At 39.2% G+C, this 19,369-nt stretch overlaps 1 protein-coding gene across 1 annotated transcript in view; it reads right to left on the bottom strand.

The window, feature by feature from the left end:
- Positions 1 to 11,784, bottom strand: part of ENPP3 (ectonucleotide pyrophosphatase/phosphodiesterase 3) — a 64,383-nt gene extending 52,599 nt beyond the window's left edge. The window contains exons 1-4 of the mRNA XM_065888463.1: positions 11,633 to 11,784; positions 8,032 to 8,107; positions 3,950 to 4,072; positions 2,059 to 2,184 (exon numbers count right to left, since the gene is read on the bottom strand). Of these exons, the coding sequence (XP_065744535.1) occupies positions 2,059 to 2,184; positions 3,950 to 4,072; positions 8,032 to 8,107; positions 11,633 to 11,710 (403 nt within the window). The 5' untranslated portion in view covers positions 11,711 to 11,784. The remainder of the gene's footprint in view (positions 1 to 2,058; positions 2,185 to 3,949; positions 4,073 to 8,031; positions 8,108 to 11,632) is intronic.
- Positions 11,785 to 19,369: the final 7,585 nt, after the last annotated feature.

Genomic DNA, 19,369 nt, shown 5'->3' on the forward strand with positions numbered 1-19,369 from the left:
CCATTTATCCAACATGTAAATTGCATGGGGTGGAAAAAAGGAAGGGAGAACCCACTTTTAAAGGACTTGAAATATATCAGCCAGTTGCAATGTATGGATTCTGTTTGGATCCTACTTCAAACAAATATTTTTTTAATATCATAAAACAAAAAAATCTGAACACAGATTGGACATTTGTTAACAATAAATAATTATTGAAGACATTTTAAGATATATTGATGTTATTCAAATTTTGTTAAATCTTCATCTTTTTTAGATACAGACTGAAAATATTTATAGATGAATGACAGTAACCTTGGGATTTGCTTTGTGGTAATCTAAAATTTTAAAAGAGAGGTTGGAGGTATTTTATTAAGAAAAAAGCCCCAAAACTTGAAAATAAGCAAAAGGAGGACTGATCATTAAATTTCATTTTAATGTCATGCTGGGAATTATTCAAAAAGCCCACCTATGGATTATCTAGTTACCTAGGAGTATATACCTTTATCTAGCTTATTCTTTACCACTTATTCATTTTACAACTTAGTAAGGGTAGGAGTTAATTGGTAGAAAACTAATAGCAATGTAACTGATTCTTATCTGATAGCAGATAAATTGTCCTGTAGCAAAGCAAATCATTTGTGTCCCACCACAAGTTACATCTTTAGGGATTTTATTCCAACATCCTCTCAGTTCTAATCTCTTCGATCCTCTGAGCCAGCTTAACATTCATACTGTATTGGTATGAGACAAGATTGGTCATGAGTTGATCACTACTGAAGCAAGGTGATTGACATATGGTTAAACACACTATTCTTTCCATATGTTAGAAATTCATCATATTTCTTTTCAAAATTCTGAACTTAAAATATAAAAGTTAGGGCTTCCCTGGTGGCGCAGTGGTTGAGAGTCCGCCTGCCGATGCAGGGGACACGGTTTCGTGCCCCGGTCCGGGAAGATCCCACATGCCGCGGAGCGGCTGGGCCCGTGAGCCATGGCCACTGAGCCTGCGCGTCCGGAGCCTGTGCTCCGCAACGGGAGAGGCCACAACAGTGAGAGGCCCGCATACCGCAAAAATAAAATAAAATAAAATAAAGAGTTATAAAATTAGGGCAGAAGGCAGGAGACCACAAAGCTCAAAGGCACTATGCTCAATGAACTTATTAGAGAAATAAGCAAACTGCAAACTACACTTGCCTTTGTGAATTTAGGGGGATTTTTAATGACACGATATTCACTATTAAATATCAATTATTATTTAAAAACAGACTTACCATTTCAGGCTTTTACTTTCCTTTCTGGTTGCCCCTTTTAGTGGATTTTCAGTTATATTTTGCATAAAACCTGATTCATCTATTAGTGTAAAACCTATTTTTTACTGAGGGACTATACTTAATAATGTTTCTACTATAACATTTTCCTCTTATTTAAAAAATTCAAAATTCACCTTAATCTCTTTTTTTGTCTAAAAATATTACACATGTAAGTTAGTTAGCTCTACTGGGTGTGGTGTGAGGAAAAAGGGGTTGATAGCTTGAAGCAATCTTGTTGCTATGTGTACATGTACATTTTTCCTAAGTCTCATCAGATGTGCAGAGGGATTGGTGATTTTTTTTAAAATCTACATCACTTATAAAGTGGCAAAGCAGGTGAAATCAGGCATTGAATAACCTAGATTCTAACCTTGGCTCTCTGCATTACCTCCCTGCCAGTCCAAAATCAGTCATTTAACTAACTGCTATTCAGGCCAGAGAATCTCTTCTGTGATGTTTTAACTTTAGGATCTGCCGTCCAGTGTCTCAAACCACAAGAATGTCTAGCATAGTCATTGGACTGAAAAAGACCTTGCTTTACAGAACATGTAGAATGTTAACTTTTCTCTTCTCTTCTATAATATCTTTGCTCTGAGCTCCCTTCCTCTGTCATGCACAAAACCCATTTCTTCCCACAGTAAACACATTGGGTCTTTTCTTCCACATAGAATGGCTAAAAATTCTTGGACTTGTTTTAATGTCTGCAGCCTAGGCCAGCTCTAGGGTCACTGAACTCATGGAGGCAAATGGGTCAACACCTGCTTACCTTGGCAAACACTCTTATAGTCAGCACAGCAGTCTTTCTTCTGTAAACAGTCATCTGAACAAGAGCAAAGGCTGGATTCCAGTCTGGTCTCCCCACAACGAAATTTATTGCACGTCCATATTCGAGCTGGAAAATTACACAATTCGATTTTGAGCATACAACTTAATTTAAGCATCCAATAACAAAAATACAAATTCCATGCATTTCTTCTTGTATTATCCTATAGTCAAATTCTTGGTTTATCTCCATTCATAAATGAAAATTCATAATACGAATAAGGGGCAATCCACCAGTTTTCTTCGTTTGGCATGGGTGGCAGAGAGAAATGTAGCTTTATAAGCTGCAGCTCTGGTCTACCTATCAGGTACACCTCTGAGTCTGGAGAAACTCTGATCACCTGTCCTATTTCCACCCAAGGGTAGGAACTTCCAATGGTAAAGAGCTACTAACCTTGAGTGACTGTTGTCACCCAAGAGCAGCCTGCCCAGCCTTATCTAAGGAGAGACAACAAGGAAGTGGCAGTGACAACAGAAGTAACAGGAACGTGGTCAGGTCTGTAGGAATGTAGGCAGGCAGGGTACCTCCCAGCTGAGAGTGAAAGAAAGGTAGATCAGTTCCCCACCATGCCTCTGATATTTTCCCAGGCTAGGCACTTAATGTGAGATCAGTTTCAATAAATCCCAGTGCTAACAACAGCAAGAGGCTGGACTGACGCTGCTTCCTAGGGCCACCTGCCAGGAAACAGTGACTAGAATCAACATCAGCCCCTGTGCTCAAACAAATGCATTGGCTAGGTGACAGCTGTGTGTTTCAGTCATGCACGGAGTTCTGCATTCTTAATTATATACTATGTACTTAGAAAGAAAAGAGTTCTGGAGATGAATTAAAAGGAGTACAGATCTTATCCATACTAGGCTAATACCCTCCTTCTTGCCCTTTTCAGAGAGCATAATTTAAGGAGCTGTACTGTCCTAATCTTCTCTCCTCGAACCACTAGACACCTCCCCCCACCACCTCCTTGATTTCTTAGAAAATTAAATATTGCAAACTGTCTCTTCTGCCTCAAGAACAGTGTTTCTCAAGTTGTGTTCTGTGGACCGCTGGCATCAGAATCGCTAAGAATCACCAGCTTTCCAGTAGAGTCTTATGCATCCTGAAATTTGAGAACCACTAAAAATGAAACTAAATAAGATGATAAGCCATGAGAAAACGCCCTTGAAACTTGTGTAATTTGACAACATTTCATCTACTGGAGACTGTTGTTCCTCAACCTCAGCTAAATAAAGTGTGGGTTCTATCTTTAGTACTGAAATGGGGGGTCAGGATAATACTAGATCCTGAATACAAGGTGTAATGGGCTGAATTGTGTCCCTCCCCTAAAATGTTGAAGTCTTAACTTCAACATGACTGTGAATGTGACCTTATTTAGAAAAGGATTTTGCAGATAACCAAGTTAAAATCAGGTCATTAGAGTGGACCCCAATCCAGTATGACTGGTATTCTTCTTACAACAAGAGGAAATTCAGACGTGGACACACCCAGAGGGAAGACTGTGAGGACGTGGGGAGAAGGCCATCTGCAGACGAAGGCAGAGCTTTGAGTTACGTCTGCAACAAGTGGAGGAACATGCAAGATGGCTGGAGACCCGCCAAAAGCTCCCTCACAGCCTCAGAAGGAACCAACCCTGCCAACCCTGCCAAACCTAGATCTTGGACTTCTAGTTTCCAGAACTGTGAGAAAATGAATTTCTGTTGTTTAAGCCACGCAGTTCGTGGGACTTTGTTATGGCAGCCTGAGCGAACTAATACACAAGGTGAGCATTTGCATGCAAATGTGCTATCATTAGATAGCACAACCAACATGCTAATAAACTTGCTCTCAGGATTCGTACTTGATCCCACACAGGTGTCTTCAAAGTCCCAGCAGCAGTCGCCTCGGCCTTTACATTGTACATCACACCGGCAGCCCTCTAGTCCTCTATGTGAAGCATCAAAGCATTTTTTCCTGCAGCTGCCTGTAGAGTGAAAGAATAAGGAAATCTGTGCTTAGAAGTTATCCGAAGTCTCATAGCTTGATGGTGCAAGCCCAAGAAGTACCCAGCACAGACTAGGACAGACAATTAGATCATTTTTATTGCACTGTATGACTCATCAATGCAAACTGATAAATAATGAGTGATTTTTCCCCAGGACTCCAGAGAGGTCCCAGACTCAGATACACCAGGGGCCATAAGGAGAGGGTAGGAGGGACAAGCAGAGGCTGAATGTAGGGGAATTGGTTGAAAGTCTGGATATGAAGCAGCAGCTACCCACCCCACCTCCCACTTCAGAATAGAAGGCTCAAAATTTGGAAGAAATTGGGAGGAGTTGCTTTCATCACAGAGACAGCAGACATGCAGGATGGCCATAATGAGAAAAAAAGATGAACAAGTCTTACTCTTAAATGTGAACAGATGATTACCAGACCTTTAAGGATAGCATCCAACATGAAAGACCAAAACAAACAAGAAAAAAAAGAAAAACTTTTGAAGAGGAAATATTGTAAGGAGCAGAAGAGTTAAACACACACAGGATCACGCACACACAAACACACAACTGATATTGAGATGCTCAGAAAAGAAATCGCATCCATTAAATAAGAAAGTAAACTATAATTTTAAAAAGGGAAATCACGTTCAGGGCGCTCTTGGAAATAAAAACATGAGAGCAGTAATGGAAAACTCAGTAGAGGGGTGTGGTAGGCAGAATTACGGTTTTCAAGAAGATTCCATCCCCTAATCCTCGAGACTGTGAATATACTGCCTTACATGGCAGAGGAACTTTGCAGATATAATTAAGGCTACTACTTAGTTGACCTTGAAACAGGGCGGTAGTACTGAAAAGTGAAAACAAAGAAAATGGAAATGATATTATTAAAGAAATCATAATAAAATTTCCCAGAATTGAAGAGTAAACATTATTATGTCAAAGGTGCTCACCAAATTTCACAGCAAAACTCACACCAAGGGATCAATAGGGATAAAGAGATCTGGAAAGCTCCCAGAGATAGATCAGGAGAAATGTATACAGGATCACAAGTCAGAATGATATCAAATTTCCTAAAAGCAACTCTGGGAGAGGGCATAGGTCAAATGGCATGTTGGATACACACCAAAGAGCACTATGTATTAAGTAGATAGGTACATAACAATAAGTGCATGCATGGTAATTGGATAGCTACAAAGTCCAGTGAGAAAGTAAGGGGAAAAGTTTATATGCCATTTACGTAAAACGTCTTTACATTTTTACATTCAGCCCTTTGAAACATTTTCCGCACTTGAACTTCAGGACAAAACAATCACCTGGCTTTCTTCCCACATTCCTGACCCTCCTTCTTAGTCTTCTGTGTTCTCCTTCCTTCATCTTCCAGTCCTTTAAGGTTGGCATACCCTGGTCACATTGCTTTAAATCCCATGTGTGATGCTGGTAACCACCATGTTGCATGTCCAGCCAGAACGTCCCCCAAAAGCCAGCCTTATATATACAACTACTTTTTGACTTTTCTACTTGGACATCTAGTAGGTATTTCAAATTTAACATATCCAAAACTGAGTTCCTGATTATTCTTCCCAAACCAGCTCCTTCTATAGCCTTCCCCATCTGAATTATGGAAATGCCATATTTTCTGATGTTCATGCTGAAAATCTTGAGGTCATTCTTGACTTCTCTGTTTCTCACTCCATAACCAATCTGTTGATAAAATCTATCTATTACATCAAAAGATCTCCAGAATCCAAGTACTTTTCATCAGTTACAATGCTACCACCCTGGTCCAAGACATATGGCTTGTCTATATTATTGCAATAATTTTCTAATTGGTCTCTCTATTTCTCCTGGTGTCGCTCTGCCATTTATTCATAACACAGCAGCCTGAGCGATCATGTTGAAAAGCAAACCACAGCATGTCATGTCATTCCTCTGCTCAAAACCTCCAATCACTCCCCATCACACTCAGAATGAAAGCCAAAAGCCGTATTTTGACCTACCAACCCCTCTGTGATCAACTCCTCTTTGGTTGATCTCATTTTATGACTACCCTCCCTCTGGTCCTCTTAGCTCTAGCTCACTGATCTCCTGTTATTCTTAAAATAGAACATGCCAGATAAGCTCATGCCTTAGGCCTTTGCACTTGCTATTTTCTCTTGCCTGGAATGTTCTTTTCCAAAATATCCTTGTTTCTTCCTCACTTCCTTTAGCTCTTTACTCAAAAGTTATTACGCACACCCCACCCACCCTGACTCAATATTTCATGTTCCCCTTTTCAGTTTTACTTATTCCTTAGCACTTTCCCTTCATATTATATATATATATATATATATATATATATTGCTCAATTTTAATTATCTGTCTTCCATGCTAGAATGTAAACCCTTTGAAGGATTTTTGTCTGTTTCCTTTATCACTATATCCCCAGTAATTAGAATAGTGCCTAGCACAGCGTTAGTGCTCAATTGTTGAAGAACAGGTAAAAAGGATGTGCACGTAAAATGAGAAATTTGTCACTCAAACTAGAAAAACTAGTTTAAAAACTCACACTAGAAAAAATATATATTGCCTATGAAAAGTAGGTTAATTGGAGCAGAGAATGGTGAAGACGATCAAGGGTTGGGGTTTAGGAAACAGTTGTGGTGGAAGAATGAGGGGGTGACTATGTTAGGATGCTGGCAAAAAGAAGCTGGCGTTAAACACCAATCCCCTGGGTGGGAGGGAGAGGAGAGTGATGCCACACAAGCCCTGATAGACTGAGATGAAAGGAAGAGAATAAGGAACAATGACTAGGGAGCCAGTCAGTAGCTGCACTAACGTAAGGAAAGGAGGGAAAGAGCTGGAATAATTGGAGATTTTGCTCAGAGATTACCATATGCCTTTTGCAATTAGTTTATGTGATTTGTGGGATGAAATAACCAAGAAATGATGCCCACCTGTGCTCACTAACATCAGAATAATACCACCAAAATGACCTGCCAACATTTGCTAGATCTAGGACTGGTACTGCAGCTCAGAAACACAACAGCCAAGTGACCAAGAAAAGACAGTAATTTTCCAGCCAATCCCCATCTTTTCAGTTCCACTGTGTTCCCATGTTACAGCAGGGGTACTGAGTGTTTGTAAATTACTAAGTGAAAACATAATCGGAAAATTGCCAGTTAACCTCACCAAGAGTCTCCCACTGAAGAAGACTTTCCCCATTGGAGTCAAATTAGAAGTTAATCAACCAGATAAAAAAGGAGAATAAATTATCTAACACTTGACCTCATACTTTCCCTTAGTAAAAGTGTCAAAACAATACATAGTAAGATTATAGAAAGTGCTCTTTATTGAATTGCTTGCAAATGGTTTATTTACTGTTCATACTAATGCAATATGGCAAAAGGGATGGGAGGTGTTTTGATACTTTGAGCCACGGATCTCCTATTTTTTCTTTGCTTCTTATGAGAAAAAAAAATGTGAAGCTTTTATTGTGCACTACATTTCAGGAAAGCGGCACTGCCTAACCAAGAAATGGTGACATTTCTGGGATGGAGTAACACTAACGTGATATCAAGGTACAAAAGTGGTGGTAGGAAGTCATGGGAGTGAAGCAACTAAGACTTTCGAAGTCAAGTTTATCATAGGATATTAATGATTAGAGTAGGAGCTGGGAGAGAAGGAATCTTTGATTCAGTTACCAAAGTCCTCTATGAAAGTGAGGAAAAGGGGCAAATACTGGAATGATATGAATCTCAAAGAAGCAGGGAGATGAGGTCAAAGAGGGAAGTCCAGAAGCAGCAGTGGAGAGTGCTAACCACAGATGTGGGCTCCTGACAAGTGGGGCATGGGAGGAAAGGGGAGCCTAGCCTAGCCTAGAAAGGAGGCGAGTCCAGGTTATATAACAGGGAAGGGGAGGAGAAAGAAGAAAGAAGGAAAGTTTCTGAGAAAATGCTGAGGGGAGTACCTTGCTCTTCATGTTGCCTGAGTCCAGCCACCAGGCCTAATGCAAGTGACACAGCCACCAACAAAGTGAGAAGAACCTATTATCAAAAAAATGTGACTTTTACCATTTTGTTAAAATATACAAAGACCCAGATAACCGCCCTCCCTTGGTGATTGTTAAGGGAGCACAGCCTGCTAGCTTTTCGCATTACCAGATCCAACAATGATAAGGGGACAGAATTTTATTTAATGCCTGATTATTTCCAGGCATTAAGTAAGAAAGGTTTGGGAAGAATGTTAAAATACCATTTATTACAGATCTTCAAATTCAAATACGTTAGTCCTAGTTAGTTTAACCCCAAATTGAGTTAAAGTACAAATGAAACCAAGGGGCCATTTACCTTTGCCCATTTTCCTTTCTTAACTAGATACATGTTTGGAGATCATTTATTTAAAAGCATTCCAAAACTGTGAAATCGTTAACTACCTCATTCCCAGGAAGCAAGGTTTTTCTCTCCCACTCTGACCATCAGAGAATAATGAGAATATTTAACATATAAAAATATAATGTCCAGGGCTTCCCTGGTGGCGCAGTGGTTGAGAGTCCGCCTGCCGATACAGGGGACACGGTTTCGTGCCCCGGTCCGGGAAGATCCCACATGCCGCGGAGCGGCTGGACCCGTGAGCCATGGCCCCTGAGCCTGCGCGTCCGGAGCCTGTGCTCCGCAACAGGAGAGGCCACAACACTGAGAGGTCCGTGTACCGCAAAAAAATAAAATAAAATAAATAAATATATATATATATAATGTCCAAATAATTAACTAGCAAATTATCTGCTTTGATCTGCAGTGCAAACAAATGTTTTAGGGGTAACCAGGAAGTCATGTGACCAAAGATTGTGCATGTCATTCATTATCACTACTACTAACAAAGCTCTTCAGTGTAATGGACTTTATACTGTTACTGAAGTTAAACTGTGATATAAATTAAACAAAATTCTTCCCACTGACCTCTTTCCCTATCCATTAAGTCCAATGATAAGCATACTGGATGACAGAGCTTAAATAATATGATCACCATAAAGAATACAAATGCAACAGGTACACAGATTAAAGTATTTTACAATACAAATAAACTTTGTTATGTTTCTTTTTTAAAAATCGCTTTTATAAAAGAAAAAAAACCAACATCAAAATTTGCTTAGATAATAAAAACCCTACATAAACTATAGATTTTGTCTGTTTTCCTTCTGAAAATCATCTGGAAATTAACATATCTAATTTTTACAATAGAAGTGAATTCAGTGATTGGGAAAATATGGTTAAAACACTGTGAAAACAATTTTTACATGAAGACTCAAAATTAGCCCAAGGGTCAGTGACCTTCCAGCAGGTATTCATTCAGTGGAGAGGATGGAGAGGGAAAAGTAAACATAAACAGTTATTAAATAACATCATTAGCACTTTTTCCCTTATTACGATGCTCAAGAGCCACAGCTGACTAAGGTTACTAACGCTACAAAGCAACAAGGCACTGGGAAACTTTCCTATGGTAAACCTCATGTGTCATAGATTTACATTTCAGCTGTATCTCAGTTTACATCTTATTTTTGGTCCTTTGGCCATTCAAACTTGCTGGAAAAATAGACAACACCTAGCTGTCCTTAGGATGCTTTAAAACTTTTTAATGTTAAATCTTCATGTCTATTTCTTAGTGATTTTGTACTTGTTCCATATATTTATGACTTGCTCTCGCATTATTCTGTAATCTCCTCAAGGATAAAAAGGTTCATTTTCAATTTTGTATAATCATTGACTCTAAGTATGTAATTCTGAATAAGCTTCTTGATATTAAGGTGCAAATATATCTTAAACTATCTTATGCTATCTACAAAATGGAGGGGGAGTGCTTTGGACTACAGAAATCACTGAGAAACCAACATTTGGCTTTAGCTTGACTGAAAAAAGAATGCTAGAAACACAATAGGTACATTAAAAAATTTTAAATAAAACTTGTACTAAAATTTAGAAACAATAGGGTAACTTTGAAGCTATGATTTTAAACTATTGAGCTTCTGTTTACGTCTACTAACAACCCACTAAAAGGATACAACGAAGGGAAATAAACGATGAACAGACTTTGCTCCCGAGGAGTTGATAATTCCCTGAATTAATAAGGTAGGATAAATATAGTAAATGGCATAAGAGCTAAAAGAGAATGCCAAAGTTCCCAGAACAATAAATAAATAGAATATCTTGAGAGTTTCCTTTGTCATAGTCACTGAGCTCAATACGTATACACACTGTTTCATTTACTCCTCCAAACAATGCTTGCGTGACAGAGAGAATGGCAATGACATTAAGAAAAGTAGGGAATTGGGCTTCCCCGGTGGCGCAGTGGTTGAGAGTCCGCCTGCCGATACAGGGGACACGGGCTCGTGCCCCGGTCCGGGAAGATCCCACATTCCGTTGAAGGGCTGGGCCCGTGAGCCATGGCCGCTGAGCCTGCGCGCCCGCGTACCGCAAAAAAAAAAAGAAAGAAAGAAAAAAGAAGAAAAGTAGGGAATTTAGGAGAAACTGCAGCAGTATAGGTGTGAGAAAACTATGCAAATGGTTTTAGCTGCAAGGAAGGTGCTGGATGAGGAGCCAGCAAGCAGGCACTTGGAATGGTGTGGTAGACACTCAGCAGGAGGTCAGAACTAGTGGCCGACTTGGAATTCTTGGTGGAGAATATGCTCTTAAAACCATTAAAGAAGGTGAGATTTCCTAAAGAAAGGATCTTTAGATAGGGTTTGGTGAAATGCATAATGAGAAGAAAGATAAATCAGCCAATAAAGCAGGTAAGGAGAAAAGTGATAAAAATGGGAATGTCAATGCCATCATGAAAGCAAGGGGAGAGAAGAATTCAAAATGAGAAATTGCTCCACAATATCTGTGTATTATTGTTAGGAGACTCAGAGGAGAAGGATAGGGGAGAAGGGCTGACTTTTGAGGAGGTGACTTGAGTACAGTAAAAGCAAAGCTAGAGAACAAAAAATGGTTGGGTGGTGAGAAAATTGAGACAATGGCTAGAGCTGAAAGTTTGATGGTAAAAGGAAAAGAGAATGTAATAAAGTCAAGGAAAGTTTTTTATTTTTGTTTTGTTATTGTTGTTGTTTTAGGACAGGGAAGATCTTACCATGTAAGGGAACAAGAAAGAGAAACTAGGAAAAAGAGACCATCTCTAGGAGTGAAGTAAAATAGGATAAAATCAAGAGTCCAACAAAGAATATAAGACACAGTGATTTTAATTCCTCACTCTCTTGTCTTAAAATATTCATGCAAAATAAATAAAAAATGGTGACTTGGGAGATAAATATAATTATAATCATGGTAAAATCAGTGCTGCTAAATGTTCTGCCACAGATCCCAACCTTTTAGATCAAATATTAATTTGTTGCTACTCAAATTTCTTATTTGCAAAATGTGATTCACTTTGCTTTAGAGTTGTCATAAGGGATAAAACTGAACACAATTACTTAAAACTTTACATTTAAATAGCAACACAAACAAATACAATCGGGGAGTCATACCCCTACCATTATTCACAAAGCTACAGAGACGAAAATGTTAAAATGTACTTACAATACAAATGATTCTGTACTTCTTAACAGTGTTTCTCATAACAGGTTCTTCCGTTGATAAACTCAGAGCAGAATCCATTGTTCTGTTAGCTGTATAAACCTGTTCTACCAGAAAATGGTAGAACTCCTTCGTTTTTCTAGTCTGGCAAAGAGAAACTGTATGAATTACGGGGCTGTAACTGACTTTTAAATGTTTGGGAAGAGCACAGCTCTTTAGTGATTGGACAATCAAGAGAGAGGAAAAAATAACAGTGTCGAGAGATAAAAGTTCATTTCTAGTACATTGTAGACAACTGTTCTTTCTCTCCTCATAGTTTCTACTAAATACTAATCAAAATATATGTAACAAGAATAATATAATAATCAAATTTTAATACAATGATCATTGATTTTCTTTAAAAATAACCCAAAACAAAACACCTTGTTACCAAAATTCTAGAAAGTTTCTACATTTATATAAACTTCCTGTCACTGTTGAAAACTAACATATTAACCATGTGCTTTAACCATATAAAAACTCCAACTCTGCTAAATCTGTATAAAGTATTAATCATGTGATAATTATGACTTGCATTTTAGAGTATTCACACTTTGACATGTTTTCGCATGCGTTATCTCATGTCAAACATAACAGAATCCCTTACAAACACTGTATCCCTATTTTGTAAGATGAGTAAAGTAAGGCTCTGATTATTTAAATTATGTGACTTACTTGTCCCAAGTCACATTTACTAGATGCCAGAAGTGGAACTGGAACCCAAGTCTTCTATAGCCCCAAATCCAAGGTAATTTTCACTAACTAATTAAATGGGATCCTTTCTTATTTACATAGACGAGAGGGGGTTACTGATTTCTGATGAAAGAAGCTAAATTAGTAGCAGTGTGGCCTAAGAGAGTTCTAATAAATGGGGGGTTTTACACATTTCTATTTTAAACGGCCCTAAGGCAATAATTCTCAAAGTGTGATTCCATGGAACTGATAAATGAAATATCTTCTGCCATGTCAGTAAACAAAGGGTGTCACAGTCATCAACGATTGTAACTCTCCAACGTGAGCTGGTGAGCCCTGAGGAAACCCAGGGCTGAAAAGAATACCTGCCATCTAGCAGCCATCAGACGGCAGCCACTCCCTACCGTGAGCACTGAGGAAACTCAGGATATGAAAACACAGGATACTGGCCCCCAGATAGCTGAGGTGCATATCAAAGGAATGATTTCAGTGAGCCCAGACACTTGCATCTTCACATACATAGAAGAGCACTAAATTCCTTAACTTGAGATACCTGGTTTTCTTTAACAGTAATTTTTTGACGTACAGACTACCTGCCCTTTGTTACAAAACTTCTATATAAACTGGCTCCTCGCCTTGCCTCTTCGGAGCAGTTTCTCAGAAGCATCTGAAACGCCGTCTCCCAGGCCGCAGTCCTCATTTTGCCCCAAATAAAACTTAACTGGCAACTCTCACGTTGTGCATTTTTTTTAAGTCAACAGAACATTAGTCCTATGATAACCTCCTTTATTTAATCAAATAAAGCTTGAAAACTCTCTTTTAGTGTAAAGATTATAAAAATCTTTTTTTAATCAAATATTTAATCAAATAAAGCTTGAAAACTTTATTTAATCAAATAAAGCTTTATTTAATCAAATAAAGCTTGAAAACTCTCTTTTAGTGTAAAGATTATAAAAATCCTGTAGACTGCAGTACATTCTTTGGAAACCACTATTCAAATTATTACAACCCTAAAGACCGTGAAAAGAAATAAGAAATGAATCTATCCTAATATACAATGACATAAATATTAAGAATGTTCCTGAAAATTGTAGCTAAATCCCTTTTTCTGTTATTGAAGTGCACTCCCTTCATGAAAAAATCTGCAGCATAAAAGCCATGTTTCCTTTCGTGGCTTTGAGGATTTGTGCTATTCTTTCCCATCACTTTCTCCATCCACTCTGCCCCCCCACTTCACCAATTCCACCTACAGACCTGCTAGTGGAAGCATCTGCATTTGTTGCAGTAACAGAAGGAATTAAGGTTCAGAGAAAATCTAATTCATGGTCTTGCAGACTTCTTTCCATGGACCACAGCGAACTACCAGGTCTTCAAAAATTCAGAAATGAACAAAAACATATTTGAATACGTTTGGCAAATGGTTCTTTGTACCAGGTAAACTTAGAAGCACCCAAAGTAGTTTTTTAATTTTAAGTTTTTAAATTCTGAAGCCCAGGCTCCACATTGATTGAATTAGAATCTTCTGGACTTTTGGCAAAGGCGGCAGTATTTTTAAGTATCCTTCCACGTGATTTTTTTAATGTAGCCAAGATCAATCTGAGGCAGGAGACAGATGGGCTCCAGGCTAGGCATTTACAACTGGCCTGCTGTTTACATTTCATGGGGTGGGAAAAAGTGGGCTTCAGGACAGACACTTACAAGTAGCTTCCTGTTTGCATTGCCTGAGACAGGAGATAGGTGGGCTCCAGGTTAGGCATTTACAATCAGCCTCCTGTTTACTCTGAAATGGAAGTAACAACAGAGAGAGGGTAAATAGCCAAATAGTGTCTCCTGTGGACACCTTAAGAAACCCTGTTTGAGTAAAGGCTCAAGAGGTAACATATTTCCCCTCTTGGGGCAAGGGAGACACTACACATGCAAAGAAAGGTTCTTTGGGGTTCAAAAGTCAGGGGATGCTGGGCCATAATGTCCTGTTTTTTTCTTCCCAGATACCTTTGCATTGAAATCCATCTTGGCTGAGGGGTATGCGTGCACCTAGGGGAGGGTCCTGAGACAAATTAGCCAAGGGGACAAAACAAGACGATTGGCCAGAGGGAAGACAAAGACTGGAAGAACTGACCTGTATAAATGACTTAACCGCCTTTTACGGGGCTCCTCCTAATTGTGGGGGACGCCCGTACCCTTTCTCTCCTGGTGTGTATCTCTGCCTTGCTTCTGTCTTAACTAAACAAACTGTCTCTCTGTGTGCTCTCCCACTTGTTGTTGTGCTGTGTCTCTAATAATCAACTTTGTACCTGTTTTTAAAGTTTTTGCCTCCTTGAGAAATGCATTTTTCAATGGGGGAAAGAGCCAGGGAAAATTTGCTTCTAGCCTCTACCCCTTGCTGGTCTAGTGGCTAGGATTCCTGGTTTTCATCCAGGCTACCCAGGTTCAACTCCTGGGCAGGGAACTAAGATCTCTCTTCAAGCCACCACTCACTGCTGCCTCTCTGAAATCAAGTCTAAACACTTGCTTTGAGTCCTGTATGCGCTTTTGGATTCTCTTCTGCAAACTTTCACTCTGGATTCTAATCAAAATTGATGACTGTACAGATAAAGCTAGAGGACCCGAGGGACTTGATCATCTGCCCAGATCAGCTTGGTGAGCGATCTCTCAGAAACGAGATTCTGCCATGTCTTCAGGCTCCCACTGCAGAGTATTTTGTTGTTATTGTTGTGTTATGACATACTGATTTTATAAAAGATAGATTAAGTCTACATTGCAATTTGCCTCAAAATTAGGAGATTCCTAGGACCTACGGCTTTTGTGTACTCATCTGACTTAAGCCTTCAGTTTTTCTTGGTTTCTGGGTTCTAATTGCCTATTTGCACTTAGGACAATCTATCTAGTCTCCTTGAGTCTGGTTCACAGTGCTCCTGGCTTTATCTACCTCTCTGTGGTGGTTTGTTTTATATGTCAACTTGGCTACGCTATCATAACCAGTTGTTTAATCTCCCACACTGTCAGAACACCCCACCCCTCTTCTTCCACCTTTGTTCCCCAACCCCCTTCAACCTTGAGAACACAAGAAAACATTAGGTAAGGAAGTCAGGAGGCCTCTGATAAAGTCTTATGTCCGTTACAAGTTAATTGACTCTTGACATTAGATTCTTCATTTTCAAAGTAATCTCAGATTATCTCCATGCTAATAAATGTTGGATATTATAATGGAGAAATATCTTAATCCTTCAGCTCCTGAGGGTAGTAAACCTCAGACAATCTACCTGGGACATGTACAGGTATGTACAGTAGAGATGTTGGCATTGCCCAGCTTCTAGTCATATTTTCTGCTATAACAATTCCCCTGAGTCCTAAGCTCCAACCTCTTTTGAGTTTCTCAAGTCTTAGAAATTTCTTAACAGTTCTCCTAAACACTGGACACCAGCCAAATCCACAGCTTCCAGGCAATTTAGACTTTGGACTAGACTGCCTGTGTCAACTGAACCTACGTTTTCTAAGTTACTTGAAACTTGGAAGCCTCACTATTCTTCTTCCCTTCAGTTTTAGAACAATCTCCACCTTCTGGGTTCTGAAAGCTTCACTCTGCATATTCTAATGCTTAGAACACTTGGGCTCTGAAAGGCAGCTATCATTACATCCCCCACCAATCATAAATATTTTTTACATTCTACAAGGTCCCCCTGTCCACAGATTCCTGGGAATTTTCTAGAATCACAGAAAGCCCACTTGTTAATGTCTCGGGAAAACCCCAAGGGCCTGCCAACATCAACTTCCTTGGGTCTTATAGAACTGCCCTTGCTGGTTCTCCCACTCGAGCTTGGGTGGTAGTTGGACAAGCCAGACTGGAAAAGGTCAGAGAAACTAGATACTCTGAGGGTGGTGGAGGTGAGGTAGATATTAGGCTCAGGTCCAGCAGAAAAAGTCCATCAAGACAGGGAGACCTCAAGTAACATAAGAGCAGGGATGCGTGGGCAGGTGGCCAACTTCAAGGAGGGCTTATTACGAGAAAAGGCTAACCAGATAGGCAGGTGGTATAGAAAGGACAGATGCTAGCCCTTGGCAAGTGGAGATCCAATATTGGAGCTGAATCTAGATCAAGCTGTCCAGGTGGGACTGGTGTTAGCAATGCAAAACCAGGACCAAGAGGCAGCAGTATACAGGAAAGGACAAGGCAAAATCTCACCATGGACTATAGGACCCTGGTTCTTGGAACTGAAATACTAATAAAGTGACTGGGTTACTAGACATCCAAACAATGATTGATAAGGTAGAATCAATGCTTGTGGACTGCTATCAGTATTTTGCATACCTACGTGTATGAAAAAACACTTCTCAAGATGAAATACATAAAATCTCATTACCAGTCAGCACAGATGCATATTGAAGACAGGTAACAGTAATTTTGAACCTCAACTAAACAAAAGGTTATCCTCCAACCCTAGGGGAAAAAAAAAGCTCTACTACTTTATTTTTAATTTTATCAATAAAAATTTGTGAAATTTGTTTCCTTTTACTATATAAGTACACACATTTTTAATTTCATACACATGCCTACATAGTATCTTTGGTTATGCCTCTTGGCCCACAAAGCTTAAAATATTCACTAACTGACCCTCTGCAATTTTGGAGGCTGGCACTAATGTACTTAACCAGAGAAACCCACCCCAGCTCATCACTTGAACCCTTGATTACTACCTCTGATGATTCAAAAAGTCAGAAACCTGATTTGATGCCTCCAATTGTGGCAACTGTCTTCTACTGAACAGTCAACTTTTCTAAGGTTGTGTCTGGGGTCTGGAGAACTACTTCTCTTTCTTTGCCTCAAGTGCAGATCTGCCCTACTACTGTTAGAATTCTAGTGGCCCACTCTTGTTCATTTCAAAACCCAGAAATAATTTTATTTCCAAAAAATGTCCAAGCTTTCCTAGGCTCTTGTTGTTTTTAGTGTTTTCAAGGGAGTGTCATTCATGACACAATTTCTAGGGTCATTTCCAGAAGAGACATTCCAAAACTGGAGTCCCGCCATGCTGCCTGAGCTCACCAGTGTCTGGGAGAGCAGCCCCACAAGTGTCAGTTCATGAAGATAAGGGCTGTGAGTTCACTCCACTTCTTTAAACCCTGACAGGCACTGGGCTATTTCCCCAAAACTTGGAATCTCTCTGGCATTCCAGCTCCATTGAGGCAGGGGCTACATTAGTTTAGGCTTGCTATTTTGTTCCATTTCATCTAGCACAATGGCTGGCACCTAGAAAACATTCAATGAACATTTGCTAAAATTATTTAATGGTTTCAGACATGACCTTGGAGGTTTAAGTCATAAATGTCTAATGAAACAAATTGTTATAAATTATGACAACCTTACAGGTATGTGATCCAAAACTTTCTCTACATCTAGCATTTCAGAAATAGCTATTACCTCAAAGGAAGCGTCACCCATGAAATAACGCCATGGGTGCTTTTATTCAATGCAGAGTAACAATAATAACTGAGAACAACCAAGCCCCAGATTTTATGCCAGGTGTTAGGAGATGCAAGAATGTTCCGTTTCTGTATCTCTTCTAAAGAACTTCAGTCTGGTAGAAGAAACAGACATGTTAAACCATAATATAATGTGAGATGTGCTATACTAGTAGTATTAATGAAATGCCAGGGGAATAGAAGAGGAAATAATAAACTTTTTTCAGGGGATTCAGAAAGGTACCTATATTAGTTTGCTAGGGCTGCCATAACAAGGTACCCCAGATTAGGTGATGTAAACAGCAGAAATGTATTCTTTCATAATTTTGGAGGCTAGACGTTTAAGATCAAGTTGTCAGCAGAGTTGCATTTTTCTAAAGCCTCTATCCTTGACTTGCAGATGGCTGTCTTCACACAGTGGTCTCCCTGTGTGCACTTCCCTGATGTCTGTGTCATAATCTTCTCTTCTCATGAGGACACCAACCATCATGGATTGGGACCCACCCTAATGACTTTATTTTAACTTAATTACCTCTTTAAAGACCCTATTCCAAAAACAGTCACATCCTAAGGTACGGAGGATTAGGACTTCAACATATGAATTTGGGGGAAACGAGTCAGCCCATAACAGTACCTTAAGAGGTAACATTTCTAGTAAGCGCTATGTGACTTAAAAAGTAACTCAAGCACTGCTGTTGAGTAGTGAAAACATAAGTCCCATCACCCGTGCCAATTGTACTTACAGCAGAAAACTTTGTGCTTGTCATGTGCTTGCATGGATAGGCTTAAAGGGAAGGTCTGTGGACCACTTGAAATTATGCACAAAGTTTATGTGTATATATGTGTAGGTATATGCATAGGTATATGTATGTATTTGTTTTCTATATAGCTTACCTCTGAGTCTCAAAGGCAAGAGCTAAACCTTCTAAACATAACACTTTTAAGGATACAATAGCATACCTACAGAAAACAAAATATGTTTAACCTGAATATAATCATGAGAAATGAGACAAACCCAAATCGAGGGACATTCTGCAAAACAACTGCCCTGGAATCTTCAAAAATGTCAATTTTATGAAAAGTGGGGAAAAGAATGGGTTAATGAGCTCTTTCAGTTAAAGGAGATCACAAAAACCTAACAACTAAATGCAATGCAAGACCCTTGTTTGATTCCTGGATGGGAGAAAAAAAAAATATGTGAAGGACATTATTGGGACAGTTGAGGAACTGTGAGACGGATGTATTTTAGATAACAGTATTATATTGATGTTAAATTTCCCGAGTGTGCTATGTGTACTGTGGTTATGAAAGTCAGGTCCCACATGCAGGACTTTCAGAAAACACACAATGAAGTATTTAGGAGTGAATTATGACATCTGTAAATAATTCTCACATAGTTCATATAAAGATAATAGATTGATAGGGAGAAGACAAGGGACAGAGAGGAGAGAGACAGAGAGAAATAGCAAATGTGGTAAAATATTTAAAATAACATGTGATGATTGCAAAATTCCTGCCATTTTTCTCTAGGTTTAAATTTTCTCAAAATAA

This window comes from Phocoena phocoena, chromosome 12, assembly GCF_963924675.1.
Source record: "Phocoena phocoena chromosome 12, mPhoPho1.1, whole genome shotgun sequence".
NCBI lineage: Eukaryota > Metazoa > Chordata > Mammalia > Artiodactyla > Phocoenidae > Phocoena > Phocoena phocoena.